At 49.0% G+C, this 22,548-nt stretch overlaps 1 protein-coding gene across 2 annotated transcripts; it reads right to left on the reverse strand.

The window, feature by feature from the left end:
- Window positions 1–139: 139 nt before the first annotated feature.
- LHX6 (LIM homeobox 6) lies at window positions 140–21,093 on the reverse strand. 2 transcript variants are annotated; one of them, XM_020793460.3, is made up of 9 exons: window positions 20,847–21,093; window positions 19,111–19,296; window positions 18,820–18,941; window positions 8,868–9,088; window positions 3,289–3,389; window positions 3,080–3,175; window positions 2,476–2,650; window positions 2,034–2,137; window positions 140–1,561 (listed from the first exon to the last, which is right to left on the reverse strand). In XM_020793460.3, exons 1-9 carry the CDS (start codon window positions 20,904–20,906, stop codon window positions 1,541–1,543), a joined length of 1,086 nt encoding a protein of 361 aa, XP_020649119.3. In that variant the 5' UTR covers window positions 20,907–21,093; the 3' UTR covers window positions 140–1,540. The 2 variants fall into 2 exon arrangements, with proteins under 2 accessions (XP_020649119.3, XP_078238793.1); XM_078382667.1 differs by lacking the exon at window positions 20,847–21,093 and adding an exon at window positions 19,504–19,629.
- Window positions 21,094–22,548: the final 1,455 nt, after the last annotated feature.

The raw sequence follows: 22,548 nt of genomic DNA on the forward strand, positions 1-22,548 counted from the left end.
CACTGGAAGTTTGCTCTCCTTAATTCCTGGAAATCTCTGTATCTTGCTTCGCTTTCTGAGTTCCCACTGTCCGTCCCTTTTCTGCCTCACTCTTAAGGGCTAGAAACTTGATTATTACAAAAGAAAAATGATTTTTTTAAATGAAACAAAGTTTTGTTGCCAATACTAAACCATTCCTGACTCTGGGTGGGTGGGTTTTCTTTACCAGTCCACAAAACACGTCTGGCAAACGCTGAACGAGCCACGCTTAGCTGGAAAAGCATCTTTTCCGCAGGCTTCTGTTTTATTTATTTATTTTTCCCTTCCAAGTGCACACAGATGACCTCCGATAAGGGGTTCCTCCATGCCCTCGGTCAGAGGGAAACACGTCAGCTCACTAACGAGACTGGCTGGACTAAATAGGCCTAATTATTCGGGGACGTCTTTTAACATTCTCGGGACCGTCGTTTATCTACCACAGGCATCGGCTGAATTAATGATGAATTGTTTCCAGTTCTGTGAAACTGCTGGAATTTGGGGGGGGGGAGATGGTGGGGAGGGAAGCATGGCAGCACTAAAACAAAAATTTCTCGAGTTTGAAGAAAGGTTGATCCTGGGTGTCTCCTGGAGTTCTCAAGGAGTAGAACCTGAAGCTTCCTACAGGGTATTGGAATGGCTTCTCACTTTTAAATATGGACCTGCACCTCTGCCTTTCCATCTGGTTGTTCGATTCATTGGTACCCACCCGATGTTTCTCCTGTGGGCCAAAGAGCACCCAAGAGGGAAAGGACATTTAAAAATGGAACAGGACACATTTAAAGGTTTTCTCTGCTCTGTGTTTGGAACACCTGAGCCCTCACTGTTTAGTTCTTATTCCTAGGAGTTTAAAAGGTTTCAGTCCTATCTACTAATCCCACACCCATCTACTAGGAAACCGGATTAGAAGTTCACCGGAGAATAGGTTTTGATGGATTTCCTCAAGCAAGTGGGTTTCAGGCCCCCTGTCTTGTCAGAGGGATGGAGAGCAAGGGCCTGTTATCAACATCATTGAACAGGGAAAGAATTTAACCTCTTCGGCTCTGCGTTGGGGGGGGGCTCAAAAACCTACACCTGTCAGCTGATTCCTTCCCCCTGGTGGCCGAGTGATTTTAACACAATGTACACAACTTGAATTAGGCAAATATATCCATAGCTCAATTTTTCAGAGGCCACCCACCCACCCACCCCGCTTCCATCCGATGACTGGCGCCAGGCCTTTTGGATCACGTACGTCGACGATCACGTCAGAAAGGACTCCAGCCTTTGCTAGTCAGTAGGTGTCAGCCCGCCCCAGGGAGGAGCAGGTAAAGAATGACACGCAGGCCCTCTGCAGATGGTGGTAGCGCCCGGAGACTGGAGGAGATTCACACGTCAGAGGGGGAGCCAAGCATCCTGGAGTTCAGTCCCCACAGCATGGTGGCCAAAGCAGCCCTGGCTAGTGGCCACAAATCGAACGCCACACCTGGCTTAGCAGCAGTGTCCGTGAAGCGCATCCCTGGAAGATCGGGAGGGGCTGGGGGAGTCAGTACTGGAACAAGATGACCTGTTGGGAAAACCATTGAGGGGGAAAACTCAGTGGACCACATCAGAAACGCATGAGTCGTAAAGCCCTCTCAGAATACAGCAGATACTTTACATCAATATTTTACATCTAATAATGGCCTAAGAAACCCTGGCTGATACTGAGTCCCTTGAGATGGGTGTCTCTCTGTATGTGTGCCATAGACAAAAATGTATAGGAGAAAGAAGAATATGGCTGTTTCATCCATCTTGGCTGGTGTACCGATCTGTGGTCCAAAAATCCAAAGTCATCCAAGGGGGTCACTTCCCACCTTTCAATCACTCAATCCAGGAATTTGGGCAGGTCCCAAAACCACCCTAAGCCTTCAAGGCAAAAGCAGCTGCTCACTTCACAACCCCAATCAGAAGTCTCAGGGCCTAGCCTTCACTTCTCACATCTGGAGCTGTGGAAAGTTCCACCCAAAGAGTCCTTAAAGGGCAAAGCTGCCTTTTACCTTCTCCCCCCGGCTCGACAGGGGTCCTTCCATGTCAGCTTTCAGGTGCACAGGAGGGGCGGCGTACGGGAGACGGCAGTGAATTTGCCCACACTGTACTTGACCTGTGAACGACAAGGGAGAGTCAGGCCTTTTTCTGTTGTGCCAGAGACCCACAAACAACCATCACAGGACTATTGACAGAAACCCTCTGCCTGCAAGACCAAGACCGACAGGACAAGGAACTTTGCAATCAAAAGCAGAGCTGGCTGAAGTCATAAAGGAGGTGTGATCATCCTCTAATGTTTTTCACAGTTTTTCAACAGGTTCCATTTGCCTGTTGATTTTGCAACATGGCAGGTTTGAAGATATGCCTTGTATCTTAATTGTTACAACATCTGTCTCGTCTGTTCCGGCCCCATTTCTTAGCCTATGCTTTCAGAGCCCATGTACTAGCACTTACTTTCTATGTAGCTGTGGAGTGTCACCATCCGAGCCCTTTCGGGGCTACTAAAGGGAGAATAGTGGATGTCATCAGGCAACACCGAGGGGATGCGCGACTGTGAACCTCCAGAGGGGTGAACCGTGTGTTGAGGTGTGTGCTTTTTATGCCGCGCTCTGCAGTTCTGAAACCAGACCTGGAACACAAAAGCCCACACACACCCCAGAAAGGACATTTGAGAGAGAAATCTTTATGATGAAGAAGGTGCTCCATTCTTCGTCTGAACACAGGAATCAGCTCTTACAGCCTAGCTCCCCTCTCATAGCTCCTTTTATTTCCAACAGCCCAGCCTATGCTGTGTCTTCCCCAAAGTCCTCTGAATCAGATTGCCCTTTCACTTTCCTCAGAGCAGGTGGACTGTTGGGTGAGTATTCCGTGTCTGCCGTCTCCACCTGCAGAACACTCATAGGCATCCTACAAGCTGGAAATGGGATTAACATTTCCATTGTTGCTTGTTGTGGGCTTCCTGGCACATTCCTTGGGGCACCATCGAGAAAGTCATACTGGGTGGATCTTTTGACCTGACCTAACAGAAGAGGTCTGATGGGAAAGGGCGAGGTCTCACCTGAATAACTCTCCGACTCAGCCCCGTCATGTCTGCCAGCTTCTGAAGGGTCTGTGCGTCAGGGTTGTTATCCTGAGCAAACTGTGCTTGCATGACCTAGGAAGAGGAGGAGAAGACGCAGAGTCATCCATGGTGCCCACACCCTTCCTCTCACGTCCTATCATGACCTCTCTGGAGAGGTTCCTTCCATGCCCACCTGGGCTCCCTACCTGCAGCTGCTCTGCCGTGAAGGAGGTCCGTGCCCTCTTGGCCGGTTTTGGCTGGCTGTCTTGCTCGGACGGCACTGCCCCTTCCAACGTGATGCCATTACCTGCAAGAGGAGGGAAGATGAGCCCAGACCCCAACTCCGAAGCCATGTCCCGTTGGGAGGTGCAGGTGGGTGACCGAAAGCGGGGCGAGGGACCCACGAGCCCTTTGACATCCTTGATGCAACAAGACCAACCCGATGACCATGGGAGTAACTCATTCTGATCCCACCACCATCACAATGTTGGTGACGGCAGCAGATCGGAGAGCACACCTCCAATCTCATATCATTTCAGAAGCTGGACGTGGTCAGGCCTAGCTAGTATACGGAGGGGAGACGGCTCTGGAATATCAGGTACTATCCGTGGGAAGGAGCTATCACTTAAACGGCGATCTCCTGCCCGATCCCAAATTCAAGCTCTAGCTTCTCCAGCTAGGGCTAGGAAAGGACTCCTCCTGGCCAAAGGCCTGGCTGCCGGTCAAGAGTTGACAAGACAGGGCTTCATGGACCAAGAATTCAGCTTGGCACGAGGATGCTTTGTGAGTTTTCTGCACTCTTCTGTTTCCATTCTGTGCTCGGAACAGAATGGAAAGCCCTTGGGCCATTTTGCTCAGGTGCCAAAGGAGAATCAACCCCATCTTGCTCAACCTTTCCCCCATGTCTTCACATCCTCCTCAGATTTCTTTTAAGAATACACTCTTTTGGGGGAGTCTTCACTTGGCCCTCAAAACCTCCGCTCCTTCCCCAAGAACTGGAAGGACCTCATGTCCCCGACAGAAAGCTCATAAAAAAGACCTCAGGATATGAGATCATGCCGTTCCTTCGACACCACCTGTCCTCCGGTAGTCATTTTTGAGGGGGTGGCATTTCCTCCTAGTATATTTTTTTCCCCATCCTCATCAGCCACTGCAAGGGTTTTAATGGGGAAAACAGAAGCGGAGAAAAGGCTATTATTACTGCCTGGGCTCATGACAGCAATCCCGTTCCACATATTGTGAATGAAATGAAGGTCCACCTGACAGTTCAGCCGCTTGCGAACACTAAAGAAAAGATGGCAAATGGATGAGGACAGAGTACTAGAGTAACTGGTCCCATCAAACATAACCTCATCGTCAACCTGCGGCTTCTCCTGGGTCTCCAAACAAAACAGTTTGACAGGGGTGGGGAGGTGTTCTTCCAACCCCTCGCCATTTCTTCAGGCTGTATAAGTGTCCTGCACCCCAAAACAGACGAACCTTTCACTCCCCTCGCAGAAGGTGTACTGTTGGACAACATTCCGCAGCTGTCCATTCCACTCCTCATTCAGTACCCACGACACACAGCACAGTCACTGGAAGCTCCAGAAATTATGGGAATCCATCTCAGGCATTCTCCCGCCATCCGAGATTCACAGTTTGGAGAAGCGAGATTTAGGATGTGATTATCTTGGCCCAAGTTGAAGGAGTTCTTCCCCCCTTTTTTTACATTTTATTTAGCCATTTGACTCTTTGCTGTGGGATGATTAATGGGATTTAACTTCAGTACCATCTGTTTATTTTCTCTTGGTTTTTTTTGCGGGGGGGGGAGGAACGCGCACAGGCGAAACCGCTTTGTATATTCCCAGAGGAAACTTAACACATTAAAATGGAATTGCCTTCGCTTGTTTTACTGGGGAGGGGTGTGTGTGTGTGTGTGTCTTTTCCTTCCCTCCCAGGAACTGGCAGGAAAGGGCACAGCCCCTACCCCATCCAGCTGCTGCCCGGCCTCTGCCCACCGTCTGCCCTCCACACTGACATCTCTTTTCTCCTTCTGGGAACAAGCATCCTGAGGCAGAGGAAGGGATGGGGAGAGGCAACAGGGCAGGGCCTGCCCAGTTTGTGTGTGTGTGTGTGTGTGCGCGCGCGCACGCGTCCAGCTCAAGGCAGGATGGAGGAGGGGAGACAAAGCCACGCTTGGAACTGGAGTTCTGAAGCAAAATGCGCCGATAAGGATGGGAAATAGAAGCCTCACCACCACCTCGACAAGTCACCACAACAGCCGCCGGGCAAGTACTCGCTTCCAACACAAGAATAAAACAACAATCACCCACCCCTTACCCACCAAAAATGGTTTTGCATAACTTAGAGGGAAACGTCTTTAGCATTTCCCATCTTCTGGATAGCTCACCACCCAGACACACAGCCGGTGGAAAAGGAGAGGCTGGTTGATGGCAAACAAGACACAAAAAACCCATCCAGTGCTACTGGGATTGCTACTGTGTTCAAGAAAGCAACTGTTACAACGTAGTTTGACAATGCACGTTTTATGGAAAGGCACGTGTGTGCGTAGACACAATCGTCTCAGACATGTGCGTTCTCTCACCGGCCACGCCAAAGCAAACCCCAAAAGGTTTTCATTCCTAGGAGGATAGTCATGATTGCGTTCAATGGGGCTGCCCTGCAACCATGCGGGAGTCCTATTACCAGTAGGTGTCAACTCTGCGAGCACAGAACTAGAAAAATGGGAGGGCTTTCTGAGTCTGGACATGACATACCTAAGAGTAAGAGCACATCAACCTTGTTACATCTCATCTGCTAGGAGAGTCAGATGTCCCTTCTCATCTGCACGACCATATAAAGCTGGCCACCCAGCTTATAAACCCTCTCCACCCCCTTAAAAAAGTGGGAGTGTGTCCCCAGTCTCCCCACCCCCCATCACTTGCTCTTTCCTTCCTGCAACGCTTGGCTGTGACTTTTTAAACACCATTTGTTCCTGTTTCTTGTTACCCTTTTTTTTGAAAAATAATTTGTTCCCGTTACTTGTTACAATGTTCTTTTTCAAAGTTATTACGAAAGGTTACTTAATGCTTTTCGCCACTTTAAACAACATGGATGATGATGGTGGTGATGGTGATGATGATAAGAATGGCATGAAACTGGGGTCACCGCAGTCAAAACGCCCTTCAAAACTAACTTCGGAAAGGGTCGCCTCTCCCACCGTCGAAATGGTGTCCTTCCTAGTAGTTGCATGACTTTTGAAATGTAACTTCATTACCAAGGAAAGTAACTCATGGAAGATAGCAATGCTGCCTGGCCTGCCTTGCTTACAAGCTGTTCCTTGGCCTGCCGAGCGGATCGCCCCTGTTTCGCTTATCCGCAGACGGAGGGAGGTCTGAGGTCAAGGAAAACCCACTTTGACTTAAGCAGCCACGGGCCACCCAGTAAGGCTTCGTGAGCCCAGAAAGCATGTGAACGGGGGTCCCCACTTGAGCTGCTAACGCACTGGCCAGGGTGAACCACAAACGAACAACTCAGACTGTCAAGCCCCTTCTTGAGCCCACTCGGGCATCTTGTTTTGATTTGGTGTTTTCATCTCTTGGCTTAAATCTTGTAAACAGAAACAGTGATTATTTTCATTTTCAGGTTTTCCCCCCCTCCTCTTCTCCTCCACCTCCTTCCCCTGAAATGGTTTCCATCTGCTGTGCAAAAAAAAAATAAAAAAAAATGGCCTGGTTTATCCTTGTCTTGTATTTGCTCAGCAAATGTTGGGGGGGGGGGATGGAGAAAGGCCACTTCTTGTCACTTGGTTAAACTTTTATCTCTTGGTGACCCAATGCACACATTATTGTGAAGCAGGAGGAAAACAGCAGGGCTGCAGAAAAAAATCACGTTGATCCCCTTGTCGGAGACCTGTTTTATTCTCTCAGTTTCTCAAAGCTGTGATTTCAGGGAGGAAAGGGAAACACAGAAACCCTGAAATGCCACGTGTTTTCAGCAGCTGAAAAACACTGCTCTGGTCCAGCTGTTTCCAAACACTTTGGCATTGTCCCCCTGCCTTTTTTTAAAAAAAATATTATTTTCAAGAGACCCACATTCCTTGCCACCTCTTCTTTAGCATCATCCAGCCCCTTTTCAACCACCAAAAACAACCATTGCAAAAAAAAATTAACACAAAAATAGGAATAAAAAGCCAACAATCCCCATGGCATTTCGATTTAAAAAAACAAACAGAAGGAGTTTTCCGGGGAGTTTTTTAAATGGATGTTCTTAAACGTTCATGCTCTGGGGCTCTTGTCGGTTGTCTTCTCCATGGGGCGGGAGGCTGGCCGCTCTGGGGAAAGATGCCGGACAAGAGGACCGTCTGATCGGAGGCCACACTGCTCTTCCTATGCCTTCCAGACTTTTAGTTGAGTCCCGGAGGGCTCTTCTTAGATGACAAACGGTATAAAACTCAAAGGGGTGTGTTTTGCGCTTTCTCAGCTGTCAGAGACGTGAATAATAACATTCATATGGCAGCAGGAACTGGGGCTCCGGGCAGAGTTCCCATTCGTAGTACTTTGCTGGATTTGGGACTTCGGGCTGTTGAGAGGGAAAACGGTCCACGGCTCCAGCTACCTGAGAATTCGCCCAGGGAGGTTCATGGAAGGTCTTCCTGGGTGACTCACAGCGGCCGGGTGTGAGCCTCCGATGCAAAGCTTTGCTGTCCGAGTGTCATCTGTGTCTGACGGACTGCACAGACTTCTTCGATGACTTGAAACAGCCCCTTTAAATCATTAATCCCAGCATCCACCATCCCCACAGCATGAGGGTCGTTGTAGTCCAAGACACGTCCATCATGGGGAAGATTTTCTGGGGGCACACACTTGCTCTGAGAGAGGATCTAAAACACACCTCCGCACGGGGGGGAAAAAAAAAATCTTGGCTCTCAAAACCTGAAGGCCTTCCTCGCCGAGCACCTGGTGGCAGAATCATCCGCTGTCTGCAGTTACAGGTCGACATCATCCTTGTACCAGAGACAAGTATCCCACCTTTTGCTGAACAAGCTCATGGTGGGGTGTGTGTGGGACAGCCGGCCCAAGGTCCCAGAGTGAACGTGGTGGCTAAGTGGGCTCTCCAAGTCTCAGATCCTGCACTCCACTGAGTTAACGTTCATGGCTAGTGAACAAATAAACCCCATTGCATGCCAGCTAGAGGAGTATCATCACATACCATGTTTTTCCATGTATAAGACGCTCCCATGTATAAGACGCCCCCCACTTTTCTAATCCAAAATTAAGAAATCTAAGTGGGGCTTAGCAAGTGTAGGGGGGAAAGGGATCCAAAGCGCTGCAGGATTGCTTTGATCCCTGCTTTCCCCTCCACTTGTTTTTGTTCTCTCCTCAGTTTACTTCCGTGTATAAGATGGCCCTCCATTTTTAGTCTAAAGATCTTAGACAAAAGTATAGTCTTATACATGGAGAAATATAGTATTAAACAAACAACGAAGAAACAGTAGGTGTCAAATACAGGGACCAAGTGTTTGGTAAAGGTTAGTCAATCCCCCTGGAGAAGATCCAACCTCTCTTGGACTGAATCTGAGGGTTCTCACTAAGTGTTTGCTTGACACGTAATACTACTGATTACTAGAAGAAAGTTTTCTTAAGCCTTGAAATAATACACAAGAAATTTTAAAAATGAAAAATACGACCTAGACTTTTTGGGAAACGACGTGTTCCGACCCAGCTGAACTACACCGAAATAACTGCCTACCAACGGGAAGTCCAGAGAGACTGGAAAGGGGGCATCTTGCGAAGGGTCCACATACCGTTCTCGGCCGCCCGCTTAAGGTTTTCGATCATGGTGTCGTAATGAATCCTGCACAGGACCTTCTCCTCCACCAGGCCAAACTCCTCTCCAGTGGACAGCTGCCGTTTGCAGGAGAAACAAGCGAAGCAGGCCAAGTGGTAGGCATTGCCGCGGGCTCTTCTGACCCAGTCGCTGGCGTAGATCTCTCTCCCGCAACGGGCGCATTTGGTACCGAACCGGCTGGGGAGGGAGAAGAAGACAAGGGAAGAAGCCATCAGCACAGGCCGCACCCAACCGAATGAAACCTCCTCTTCACATTCAGGAGTGAAATGGGCCCACCTTCTTTAACAAGGGGTATATTCCAGCCTGAAACGCTGATCATGGAAGCCCTTTACCTCTTGATCCACCTAAGCAGGACGGGCAAGAGCCTTGAATCCAAAGATATACGGCATCCGTAAGCTAAGAACCGCCTGGATCTCTTAGCACCACGGATGCCCACAAAGTACACTGGGAAAATCATTGAGAAAGAGTTCCATGAGAAAAGAAGGGGGGCTGTTACAGAAGATATTTGAGATGCCCACGGTAACCAGATTGGGCCCTGGGTTCATCTCATGCATTAGGGTGGTCCTGGGTGAATGGATTCCATAATTTTAAGGATCCGGCTGGTGCCATGTTGAGAGTCTAGACAGGGAAGCCATTTCCCCCCCTCCCTCCAAATCAAATCTGCTCAAAGCCCAAGAGATGAGGAGGGTAAGTGGGTGCGCATGACGATGCCAAGTCCTTCCACATGCTTTGGCTCGTTGGCACAAGTCCTCGTTCTGCACCAGCAGATATTGGCTCTGGTCGTGTCCCGCCTTCTAAGATGTCTCTTTGGAACCGGGGGCTTTTGTTCCCCTACTAACTTTGGCAACGGGGGGGCAGTAAAACGGGTGGGGGGAATGGGGTCGGCTGAGGGGGCTCAGCACTTCTAGGCTGAAATCCCAGCCGTTGAAATGAATTTCCACTAAATGTGGAGCAAAAGAGAAAGTGGGGGAAAAAATAAAACAAAACAAGGGATAATAAGTTCCTTGGAACTGGCTCCAGGAACTACAGCTGGTTTGGGGCAAATAATTTTATCTCTGGCTGGGCACTCATCCTTACACCTAACGCCCGAGATGGGCCCCTTTTTTCAGAAGCCCTTGGCAGCCCAAAGCAATGGAAACTCATCCTGGAGTGCATCACTTCGCTTTGAGCAGATCTTGTCCTCTCTTCTTCAGTAATGAATCCTGGCACAGCTGAGGCAGGATCTGTCTCTGTTTGTTTGTTGTTGCTTTTTCAAATGTCGTGAAGATTTTTGCCAGAACAAAAAACCGAGGCCCAATTTGGAAAAGAAAAAGAAAGTCGGTAAGGAAAGCAAGGAAAGTGACAGGAGAGAGAGCTGAGGGCGCGCTAATTTCTTGCATATGGAGAAAGCAGCAGCGAAGCTGCGCACGGCTAAATCTGTGCAACCGCACACACAAAAAACGAACTTCATTAATTAATTTTTCAAAATAGTTCAAGTCCCTTTAAGAAAAGTCTCCACCTTCTCCCATACAAGATGAAGAATTAAGCTTCTTCTTGGTCTCATACAAATAATTTAGCTAGCAGTTACATGCTTTTCCCCATGTAGGATGTTCACTAATCAACTTCCGTTGATTAATGTTTGGGGGCCAGATTTAATTAGGGAAGGCGGGTATTTAACCAGTTAAGGGCTTTGCTGATTAACATTGCCTTTTCCCCTTTACTGATTCAGTAACACGCTGGAACTGCCATTAAAAACACCTTCTAGCAATGAACATGGACTTCTGTTTAATAAATTTCGTTAGTGTTGAACCCAGAACTATCATTTTAAAAAGGCTTGTTTGGAAAGAAAAGCTTATAACTCTTTTAAAAAAATACTTTTCAAATTTAGTTCCAATCTCAGTTATTGAATATCAAGACAACCGAATTAGCAAGTGCCAGCCAGGACGATTGAGGTGACAGAATCAGAAAAGGAACTGTATACAGTATATATATTCCAGACTCTGGAAATAATGCAAATAAATTTTCCCCTAATTAGGTCTGTCTGAGCAGGTCCTGTGATTATTTCTCAGAGACAATACCAGTTTCAAATCCACATTTCCACAGATGGGGAACTGAGACAAAATGTGATATTTTCCAGATCTACATACCCCCCCAAAAAAAACCACCTAAATATATAGTGCTGCATTTGACTTGTGGATGTTGCTAGACAACAGGGACACATCCGTGCAGTGGCTCAGGATGTGTTTAATTTAAACAACTCATCTTTGCCTCAAGTCTGGAGGGGTGTGTGTCAAGAATCTCCCTCCAGAAATGATCGGTCACACCAGAGCTTAGCAAAGAAAAGAAATAAGAATCAGACAGAAGGAATCTGATCTGAACCTCTTAGCAAGGAGGAACAGATGCCAACGTAAACATCGTTGGGTTAAAGGAAATACTGTGCTCAGGAAAGGTATATATTTAAACTACAACTCCCAGCCAGGATTCTGAGATTTGTAGTCAAGAACATCACTCTTCCGAGCTATAGGGAACAAGCTTCTCAATCAGAGGGCCAGAAACCCTCATCCACAGTGCAATAGCTTGGGTCCAAGCTATTTAAAAGATCACATTTTCCTCCATGAGCCTGTCCCACCATTAAAAGCATCAGGAGTGTCCTTCCTCTTGATCCCACAACCCTCACCGGCGCATTTGGTGGGGAAAGGGCCTTCTCTGTGTCTGCTCCCAGACTCTGGAACTCCCTCCCACAGGAGACCAGCCTGGCCCCATCTTTGCTGTCCTTCCACAAGCAGGAAAACACCTTTCTCTTCAGACAGGCTTCACCTTAGTGACTGGCTACCTGACTGGAGTTTTCTGCTCTGTTGCTTTTAAATGTGTCTTTGGAATTGATTTTATTTACCACTTTTAATATGATACTTGTTTAATTCTCTTTAAATATTTGAACACTTCCTGTTTTTAGCTTTTTATATTATCCTTTTAATGATGTGAAATGCCTCGGGTCCTTTTGAGGAGAAAGGCGGGGATAAAAATATTTTAAATAAATAAAATGATTTTGCTTTATTTCAGAAACGAAGCAGTTTCTGACTCCATTACAGTCTCATTAAATTGTTTTTTAATTAAACTTCTAGAACAAATTCACTCCACCATACTCTCCCCCTCCCTAACAAACATGGACCAATATTTCATTCTCTACCTACGGGTGGGTCTGACGCGACTCAGGCATTCTGCCTTATGCAGAATTTATTTCTGACTATTTCTCATAAGCAATTATTAATTTTACCGCCAGACGTCCATTTCCCCTATTTGTAACAATGACGTAAAATGCCGAATACCAACTGGCAGGTATCGTCTGTTGCAAAATGTTCCTCTGTTACCTTTCTGTGCCTCGCTAGCAAAATTTTCTAGCTGCTCTCAAACAGGCCCATGCTTTTTCTCCTTTGACTGGACTTGTCTCTCCCACCTCTGGACCAAATTTAAGTTGTATCTGAAGCTATCGGGGAGCGTGCAAGCTGAATCCCTCAAATACTTTCAGAACACTGATATAACTTGATCTTGAAAAATAAGAGAAGATAGATTTCGGCTACAGTGTGCTATTATTGGAGGAAATATTCCCAAATAAGCGAAGAAGCAAAGGTTAAAATTGCCTTTTTCAATTTATCAAACAATGGGTGCTTATGTGAATTAACAGCATCTTCATCCTAGTAGACTCAGAATATACCCCACTGAACTCAACTGTGTTAACTCTCAAGGAATTCTCAAGAATAGCAGCCTAAACACTTTGAATTGTCTCTATCTTGATGATCAATTTTCTGCTTTTATTTTGAGGCACTAATATTAAAGGGTTGGCACGATGCACTTGGAAGCTGAAGTGATGAATGAAATAAAAAATGACAGTGCGGTCGTCGAGATAAGCCCCACGGCGTTCGGCTGGATTTCCAGATAAGTGTGTTACGTGAATGTGGAGTTGCCGCTTTTCATGATGGAGATTTCTCCCGCTGGAGGTGTATATAATTATCGGCCTGGAAGTAAAGGCTACAGACTTAACAGGGCTTATTTCAGAGTACAGAAGCCCAAGATGATGAAGTGATGTCTGGTGGACAGCCTCAGTAAAAGCACAAAATACAGAGGGCTGGAGAAATATTTTAAATTCCACCCATCTTACATTGTAGAAAACCGCTCTGTCCCAGACTGAAATATTGTTGAGAATGTCTAGGGAAGGCTGCAGGAGAACATTCCTAAAAACTCAGAAGGCGTTTCTTAGTTCTCTAAACTATGTACGGATAGCCTGGTTTTAAATTATCCTTCAGCTACCAAACCCCTCCAAAATCAATGGGACTTCAATTTTATATAAGGCATGTTCTCAAAATGTCTACAAGGCGACATGTGCTTTGCTCCATAATGTTACAAAATAACCCGTTTCTGACTGATGAAACGTTCTGTGTCACCAGAAACTTTGCACAACCGAGCACAAGCAATCGTTCTTACTAGCAGTCTGCTCCCCACTCCAGATGATCCCATTTCCTTCTGTGTCTTGCAACAGTTTTATGCCTCCAGCTTAAAGTGAAGCTCTTAGCAAGAACACAGAATCTTGTTTCTCCTTGTTGTTTGCCCATTTTTTCCTAAAATTTATTGAACAGCAACCCTGACTGCGTAACTTTTGGGCACTCATCCTGGAGCTAAGCCCATCATCCTCACTTCATCTATAGGCCCCAAATCCCTTCTGCCTTTTATTTATTCCTTCTCATTTTAATGTTTTTAAATTATGTTCCAGGAGGAGGGGGAGATTAAAAACCCAAAAGAATGGGAAGAAATTAATCATCTGCAAATGCCACAACATATTGGGAGAAGTCAGTGAAAAATCTTTGGATCAGGATGCATGTAGTAAGATACAGGATTACAATTGTATATAATACTAAAAAAATTGACACCCCACAAGGAAATCTTACCATTTACAAAGGTGATCTGGGACATGAATGAGCAAGATGGGGTGGGGTGGGGTCTTTCTCGTCCCTGATGGCCCCTCCATTTATGTCCCTGTCTGGGCAGGGCAAAAACTAAATCAGTTTAAAGCTACCCAGCCTTCTCTCAATGTGTCGGGTGTGGAAAGGGTTTAAGTAAAGGCCCTAAATGTCAGGACAGAAGAAGATCCCCAAAAAAGCATGGAGTCTGGTTATAAAAATAATAATGAATGAATGAACATTCATTCATTATTATTTTTATAATAACGAATCCCAGGCTCTGCAGTCAGGGTTAAGACTGGACACTTAAGTCTGGACATTTAAGTCTGGACATTTTTTTTTCAAAAAATGGGCATTTCAATATATTTAGAAAAGACAAATCTTGGTTGCGAGGAGGTCAAGAGCTAAGCAACCATGAAATCACATTTCTTGCTTCCTTCAGAAATATTTCACAGACATTTAAGCTTTTGTAAAGATTTGAATAGTTTTGGGGTCAATAAATGGTCACAGAAGTTACGTTTTCACTAGGCACTTTTTTATACCGATGGATAAACTATATCCATGGTAGATAAAATAGATGCCTACAAGCCCATCGATTCAGAGGTTCCCCCCCTGTTGAATTCAGTGGGGGTATGCACCCACAAAAGCAATCAGAGGGATTTTGCGTTTCAATTAGATTTATTTCCTCAGGAGGAGATAAGACAGAGCATTTTGCTTGGAAACTACAAAGCGTCTGGTGATGCCCTTAAAGACGACGCGTTTGTTATCTCACCCTAACTTTTCCCTTTGGAAAGCCTTAAGTCGATTTCTGTTGTGGTTTGAAAATCTATAGCAACACACACACACACCCTCCGGGCCGGTCACCTCCCTCCCTCCACACTGCCCCGACTCACTGCGCAAAGGAGGGTCCCAGAGACGCGCGGAAATTGCGCCCGGGCGCATCTCAAAGTCGGTTTGAGAGGCAGCGCGGTCTACGGCCTGCTCGCTTTCTCCGTCCCCGAAATATTCAACGATCAAATATTCAATGACTAAAATATTGGACAAGAAACGCGCGCCCGCCCCCCCGCAGGTAAATATAACCCAAATCCAGGCTTCGTTTTTTTGTCCCCGGAAAATAATCAAAACGAGGGTGAGGGGTGCAAAGGACCCCCGGAGGGCGCGCCACACCCTCGGTGAAAAAAGGGCTTATTCCCCATTCTCACGTTCGGCGCCTCCGGAATGCGTGTCTTCTTCCGGGAGTGCTGAACGTGAGAATCGGGAGCGCTCTTCATCCGGTTGTTTCCCAAGGAGCGGAGTATGTAAAAGGTACCAAAGTCTTGATAATGACAAGAACGCCACCAGAAGCACAGAAACCAGGCGTTAGAGAAGAAACCCAACAAGATAAGTGAATTATTCCACCCGCCATCCTTTGTTTGTTTATTTTGATTTGCTTTGTTCCTAAAGCTGAAATATATATTCAGCCAAGGATAAATGGAAGCAATTTTTCCTATAATTCTAATTCTCGGGTTTTCTTCATCAGCTTCTTTCTTTCTCGTGGTCCAGAAATCCGTGGTCAATTAATTGTTTTTTGTTTGTTTGTTTTTACGGGCGTTATTCAGATGCCCACCGCTCCGCGCAAGGACGCAGCGCCGCGATCCTACAGGGCCAGCCCTGAGACTGACATTCACAGAGGTCTGCAGAGGATGGCGCCTTATTCAACTTCCCTGCCTTTCCTACTGGCAGCTTCCATTTCCAAGAGGACCCCTTAAAAAGGGAAAAGATTTGGGGAGTCCCGTCTCCGCAACGCACTTTCTCAGCCTCTAAAATTTCGAGGATGCGACCCTTCTGGTTGGGGGGGGGGAACCGTCTAACCCATCATCCCCAGGCCTTCTCATCCAGCTCCTAAATCTGAACCGGAAACGGTTGTCCTTCCTCCCCAAAGCGGAGCTGTTTGGCGCCGTGTAAACACCAAAGGGGGTCGATTCGGTCTCCCCACACCGGAATGTTGGCCAGTAAAGCAAACGAGACAAATAAGATCCACTCGTCCTTCTCGGCTTCTCAGGGGGGTCTCTTTCGGATGCTGAGGTTTTTAGCTGGGACGGGGGTGGGATTCTTAAGAAGCGTTTATTCCCACCGCATAATTTTTGTTTACAGGGGGGGGGATCATAATCCAGTGACGGGAACGGGTGCTGCATACTTACTGGCAAACCCTGATCCAGCTACTCGTAAGTAGCACGCCTGGAAGCTTTATTTTACAGGTAAATACTCGATTTAAAGCCTCGTCGATCGAAACTTCTCACTTCCAATAATAATAATAATAATAATAATAATAATAATAATAATAATAATAATAATAATAATAATAATAATAATAATAATAATAATAATAATAATAATAATAAAAGCACAAGTTTCCGCGGCGCGCTTGATCCCTAACTCTGGCTGGGGGATTGGATGCCGTAGCGCTCCCCCCCCCCGTCGTTAAAATCTAGGTTCGGCCGCAACACGCGTGTCAGGGCGCGGCCGTCAGAAACGGGTGAGGGCTCCGCGTCCGACTGGGGTCGGGAAAAAATCCTTGGAAATCTCTCTTCACCTTCCTAACCAGGGGAAAGCCTTCGTTTCTTTCCTCCAAGTTTTTTTTTTCTTTTCTTAAGAGTTCGATTTTAAAAAGGCAATTAAAGATGAAAAATTCGAGACCTTGGATAAAGGTGGAAATTTAGAAACGAAGTTGCAGGCGCCGCGCGCTGACGTGCAAGGCATCAAATAACGCAAGGGGAAAAAAAGAAAAGAAAAGAAAAAAGAAAGCGTCCAGAAACGACAAAACTGTTAGGAAAGGGGAATTGCAATTACAGTTAACCAATTACAGTACAAAAAAAAAAAATTGCCGCGCCTTCCGGCGAGAAGCAAACACGTCGCCTTTTCTTCTGTCTGGATGGGGCGGCTTCTTTTTGAACTACAGTATTCAAACATGCAGACTTCTGGATTTTCCGTTTGCTTGACGAATCCGGCGTCAAACCAAAAGCGGTCCGATCAACTTTAGGGTAGACCGCCGGGGGGGCTTCAGACGCCCTTCCTCCTCTTACGATTATTATTATTATTATTATTATTATTATTATTATTATTATTATTATTATTATTATTATTATTATTATTATTATTAATCTTCATGGTTTTGAACTACTGAGATTTCCCCCCATGTCATTAGAGGATGATGAAGATGATGGCTTTTTTCCCACGGCTCTGGGGAGACTAAGAGAATGCGGGGAAAAGGGGCCAGAGCGGTCCCACCTTTTCTACGGTTAGCATTTGTTGGGACAAACACGGACACACACAACCGGGGTGGGGGAGTGGGGGGAACTGCCGGGAAGAAGGAAAAGTTTTCTCAATCCGGATCCGAAAGTGTTTCAAGGAGAGAGCGGGCGGCCCGCTCCCGCCGCGCGTTCATACGGCCCCCCGGCTTGGCAGCCGCGGCGATCCCGGGCCAGCCCGTCTGCCTGTTACGAGCAGAACGAAATCCGTTTCCTACTCGGGTGTAAACGGGGAGCCGACCGAGAGGGCCGGTGGAGGAGGGGGTGGGAAGTGGCCTCCTCGGTTTCTGCAGCCTCGAAGGAGAGCAGGGGAAAAAAAATCTTTTCAGACGCTACGCATTCCCACAAGCCGCCCCCCTAAAAGTTTCAGCCCCCCCCCCAAAAAAAAGGCAAATAAATAAAAGATAAGGTATTCCGAACTGTCCCCGAGCACCATTCCAATTCTGCCCTCTAACTTACGCATTCACACAAACAGATAACACGCATCTGGGTCTGGGCCACACCCATCACCGGTTCCACCCTCCATCACCCCGGTTCGATTTAGTTATCGATTTTCAGACAAGCCCTCTCGCACGCAACGTCCCCCCCCCAAAGCACCCACCGGTTCGCCACTCCTCACGCCCCAAATCTCCCGCCGCCACTCCGAATTTAACCCCTCCTCGCTGGTTTTCACGGGAAACAGACGGAGCCGGAGCCCCCCTCCTCGCCCTCCAGGCGACCCCCCCCCAAAAAAAGCCACACGGATGGGGACCTGAAGACGGGTTCGCGGAGAAGGGGCAAGCGTGGAGGAGTTTGGACCCTCTTCCGCCCCCGCTGTCAAATCGCGCCAGGTTCCCACGTGTAGAGTTTCCCCGTCCCCCCCACCCCACAGCCCCATGAAACCCCAGCTCAATCAAAACCAATATTTCGGCCCTTCTGTTTCCCGCGCCCGTTGTTCCGGGTCTGTCCCTAAGCAAGGGGGGGAAAAGCGGTTTCTATATGTCGATATATTCCGGATTTATTTAACCCGGTTTCAGTCGCTATTCCAAGCACAGTTATTGGAGAATGCCAGCCTGCCTCTGTGTGTCCGAGATGGAGGGATACCTCTCCTCCTAATTTTGGAGCCACGGAGGGGGGGATTAAAGAGGAAAGGGGGAGAGAATCGGTCCTGTCCCCCAAGTTTCAAAAGTCTCTCCCAGTCCCTGCGCAAGAATCAACTGGTCCTAAACTGGCTGGCGAACCGCAGCAAACTCTATAAACCAAGCGGTAGTTTTCCAGGTCACACAGGTTTGTTCGTCGGTTGGTTTGCTCTTTTTTCTTTTTCTTTTTCTTTTTGGCCCAAATAGACTCAGGCGCCTCCCCGCTGGGGGGGAAAAAACCGGGGAAGCGTTTCTTTCCCGTCTTCAGGGAGAAGCAAACGCCCTTCTTTCACCTCTGGGGTAAAACTCGCCCAAACGCGTGTGGACGCGGCTTAAAAAAACCACGTGGACTGACACACACCCCCTCCATCCGTCCCTGGATGGAAAAAAAAAACCCACTTCGCTTTAACGCAACCTTCCCGGGAGACAAAGTCATCGGCCCGAGGTGGGGAGAGGAAGGGGAGCCCCCTGTCCCCAAGAAGAGGCCTCGGGCCGGATCCAACCCTCCTCTCCAGCGCCCCGCAAGCACCTTGGGGGGGGGGGGGAAGAGGGCTTTTCCTCCGGGCGCCTACCTGAAATAGTCCATTTTACAGAAAATCTCCTTGTTCTTCACGTAGCAGCTGTTCTGCTGGCGGAGCGACGTCCGGCAGACGGAGCATTCCAGGCAACGGACGTGCCAGGTGAGGTTGTTCACCTGCCCGGTGGAAGCAGGAGCAGGTCAGGCCAGGGCAGGACCTCCGGGGGAGCCCCCTCCACCCCACCCCACCCCAGGGCCGGCCCTGCCCTGCCGGCCCCCAATCCCCTCCATCTCCCCCTCCTTCCTCCTTCCTCCTCCTCCCGGCCAGGGCTGCGCCCCTGCTCACCTTGAGCAGGTACCGGTCCAGGATCTCGAGGCCGCAGCTGGAGCAGACGTTCTTGGGCCCCGAGGGCAGGGAGGAGGCGGCCGACGAGGGCGGCGAGCAGACCGACGGGGTGGAGGGGGTGCTGGCCCCGGAGCGCGCCTCCTCTTTCTCCAGGGCGCCCGGGAGCGCCTCGCCGTCCGGCTGGGCCTGCGGGAGAAGCCGAGAAAGCCCCGGGGGGGTGACCCGACGGTGCCCATCAGGAGGGAGAGGGAAGGGGCATCCCCAAAACCCAGGGGGTGCACATCAGGGAGCCCCCCCACATGGTCCCCATCTCTTTCCCCCCTTCCTTCCTTCTCTCTCTCTCTCCCCCCCATCTCCAGCCAGCTCCGTCCGCCCCGTCGGAAGTCCCCTTACCATCCGCCAAGGCGCTGGGAGGAGGAGAGGGACCGCGGTGGCCGCGATAGGCGGGAGAGAGGGCGGCGGATGGAGGCTCCCGATGGGGTTTTACTCTCGGTGGGGCTCCATGGGGGGGGCCTTCTCCTAGACCAACGCGGTCCAGCACCTCCAGCCTAGGCTTGCAGCCGCCATAGAAATGGCGTCGATCAAAATGAGACGGGGGGGGGGGAGAGAGAGGACAGAGGGGGCGGGAGGAGAAGGAGGCAGAGGCGGTGGGGCTGCTTAAGGGAGCAACTTGCGCCGGGGGGGGCGAGACGGAGGAGGAGGAGGAGAGGGGGGGCTTTGGAAAGCGGCTAGCCAAGGGATCGCGGCGCGGCGAAGCCGGAGTCGCCGCCGACACCGCCGCCACCTTCTCCTCGGCAGTCGCCGCCCCGAAGCACCTGCAATTAGCCGCGGCGCAGCCGGCCCGAAAGGAGAGCCTCCTTCCTTCCCCCCCACCGCCCCACATACGCGACCGCAGCCTGTCAATCACGCCGCCGCAGTCGGAGGGGCAGCCCCCAAGGCGGCAATTAGAGGGTCTCCGCCTCCTCCCCCCACACCCCAGAAGTTGCACTTTCTCTTCCTTCCTCTCTTCTCCCCCCCCACGCCCCCAACTCGGGCAATCTAAGACACGTCTTTCTGAGACACCCCCCCAATCCACAACGAGAGAGATATACTCGAAAAGAGAGGGGTCACCTCGAAAAGAGAGAATGACAACCCCCCAAAAAAGAAAGAACTAATATATATATACATGTTTTTTTTAAAAGAAAAGCAGAAGGGGGAGAGTCTCTCTCCACACCCCCAAGGCAAAGACCTTGACACCCCCCCCCAAATGCACTCCAGCTCAAGGGGGGGGAAAAGGCAGCAAGTTTGAAGCCCAGAACCCGCACACACACCGATAGAAAAGCGAGAGAGGAAGGCAGGCAAGACCCTTCCCCTTTAGGGGAGCCGCCTGCCTCGTCTGTTCAGGGCTGACCCCCCCCCCCCCCAAATGAGCCGGTCTCTCTCTTTCTCTCTGCCAAAAAATGGAAAAGTGTGCAGTGGTGCCCTTTTCTCCCCAATAGATCCCATCCGACTGGCAGCCGGGGAACAGCCTGCCGGCCTCCCCAGGAAAGAGGAAGGAGGAGGAGACCCACCCTCTTCTTTGGGGGATCAGGACCCAAAGATCGTGTGGGGCTCATTTCTCCCCACCCCACCCCATTCCCCTCTTCTTCTTCTTCTTAGATGGGCTGGAAGAATCTACCCATCTTCCTTGCCTCTCCGAAGCTCTGGTTCCCCAGCCACCACGAATGCCACCCGCCCCCCCATGCCAGCCTTCTCACCTCGGTCCTTGGCTGCTCACCCTCCGGCTGAGGGGTGGAGGTCTCATTCTTCCAGAACATGGATGGAGGGAAGGGGGGGAAGGAATCACAGGAGGGATCTCCCCTCGACAGCTGCGGCCAGCCGCTCAGATGTGACTGCTGGAGAAAAGGACTCTGGATATGACACACACACACGCTCTCGCTCTCTCGCTTTTTGCCTTGGGATGCTCCCCACCCCTTCCAGGTTCTTAAGTTCCTCCTTCCTTCCTTCCCTCCAGCTCAACAGGGAGAGGGAGAGAGGAAAAGAGAGAGAGAGAGAGAGAGAGAGAGAGACAAGCAGCCTGCGCAAAGGGTGTGCCCGGATCTCCTTGGAGATGCCTGGAGGGGATCAGCCCCCACACCTATCGGATGGAGGTGGTCTAAGGCCAAGAGCGCCTCTAGGGATGTGCAGAGCCCATGGAGGAAATTAACAGGATATGCGTTTTTTTGTGGCTGCAGGTCTGCCAGCTGAGCCAGAGGGCTAGTTTTCCGGCCTGTGGGCGTGGGGGGTGTATATGTATGTGGGGGTAGGTGGGAAGGAACTCTGCATCCCACACCTCTCTTCTGGAACATAATCCCCTGGGCACGTGGGATGGATAATTCTCACGCCATGTTTGACAGTTCTCAGCATACAGGGATATATATGGGTGCTTCTTTCTAGGACAGCGGTCAAAAATCTTTCGGGGAGGACGAGAGACCTCAAGGAGCGCCAAAAAAAAAAATGCCCCATGGAAAAAATAAATAAACAAAAAGAAAAAAGAAGTGGCAACAAATCCACTTCCAGTTTTGAATAATGAGTATCTTGGATGTTAGGACCTACAGAGAAAGAAAGAGGTTTTCTTAAGGTGAAATTCTTTTGACTTGCTCAGAAATGGTACAGATCCCACTTGCAATCCCTACACAACGCCCAACCCACCCTTCTCCCCCTCCGCTCTCCTCTCCTGGAAGAAAACCTGCGATAGCATCTGGAAAACTTCATCCGCTCAACTGTTTTCAGCATTCGGGACTAGAACCTTGACAATAATTTTTAAAAAGACACAGAACTTTTCACGATGCTAAAAGAGAGCTAAATACTGATTTGGGGTGTCAGACTGTTGGGGGGAGGGCTATTGTTGTGAAGAGAAACGTAAGGCAAGAGAGTGAGCCCCGACAGCTGCTTTCGGCTCTTTTGAGGGAAAAGGGATATAAATGGAATGACATAAATCGATTACGGGTAAAAGCAAAACAGGAAGAAAAAGGTTTTTTTTTAAAAAAGATGAAAATGTGGTGGCACCTTAAAAGACGAATTTTTATATATTTTTAATGCAAGCTTTCGTGGACAAGTCCACTTCATCAGGCATAAACTGAGTAAGCAGACGCTGGTCCGAATGCTCCTTTTGGATGTCCGCACTTGAATCAGGAGGAGGCTAATGGCCCGGTAAGACTGTGCCTGCGGTTAATCAGTGGGGAAGGCGTAGCCAAGGTCACTCCCCCCCTTGGGCACCGACGCTGTGCCCGTCCAACCAGGTAAGAGGATCGGCAATGACAGAGATGCTCTCATACGTCAATCAGCTCTCTGGCACCCAGCTCTGTTTTCTGCACCACTTGGCAGAATGACAGCCCGTTTCCCATCCCGGTGCATGTACACAAACACATGAGCGGAGAGCGAGCGTCTTTCAAAAAGGCCTAACCCGCCTAATCACAC

The sequence above is a fragment of the Pogona vitticeps genome, chromosome ZW-PAR, assembly GCF_051106095.1.
Source record: "Pogona vitticeps strain Pit_001003342236 chromosome ZW-PAR, PviZW2.1, whole genome shotgun sequence".
NCBI classification, from domain to species: Eukaryota; Metazoa; Chordata; class Lepidosauria; order Squamata; family Agamidae; genus Pogona; species Pogona vitticeps.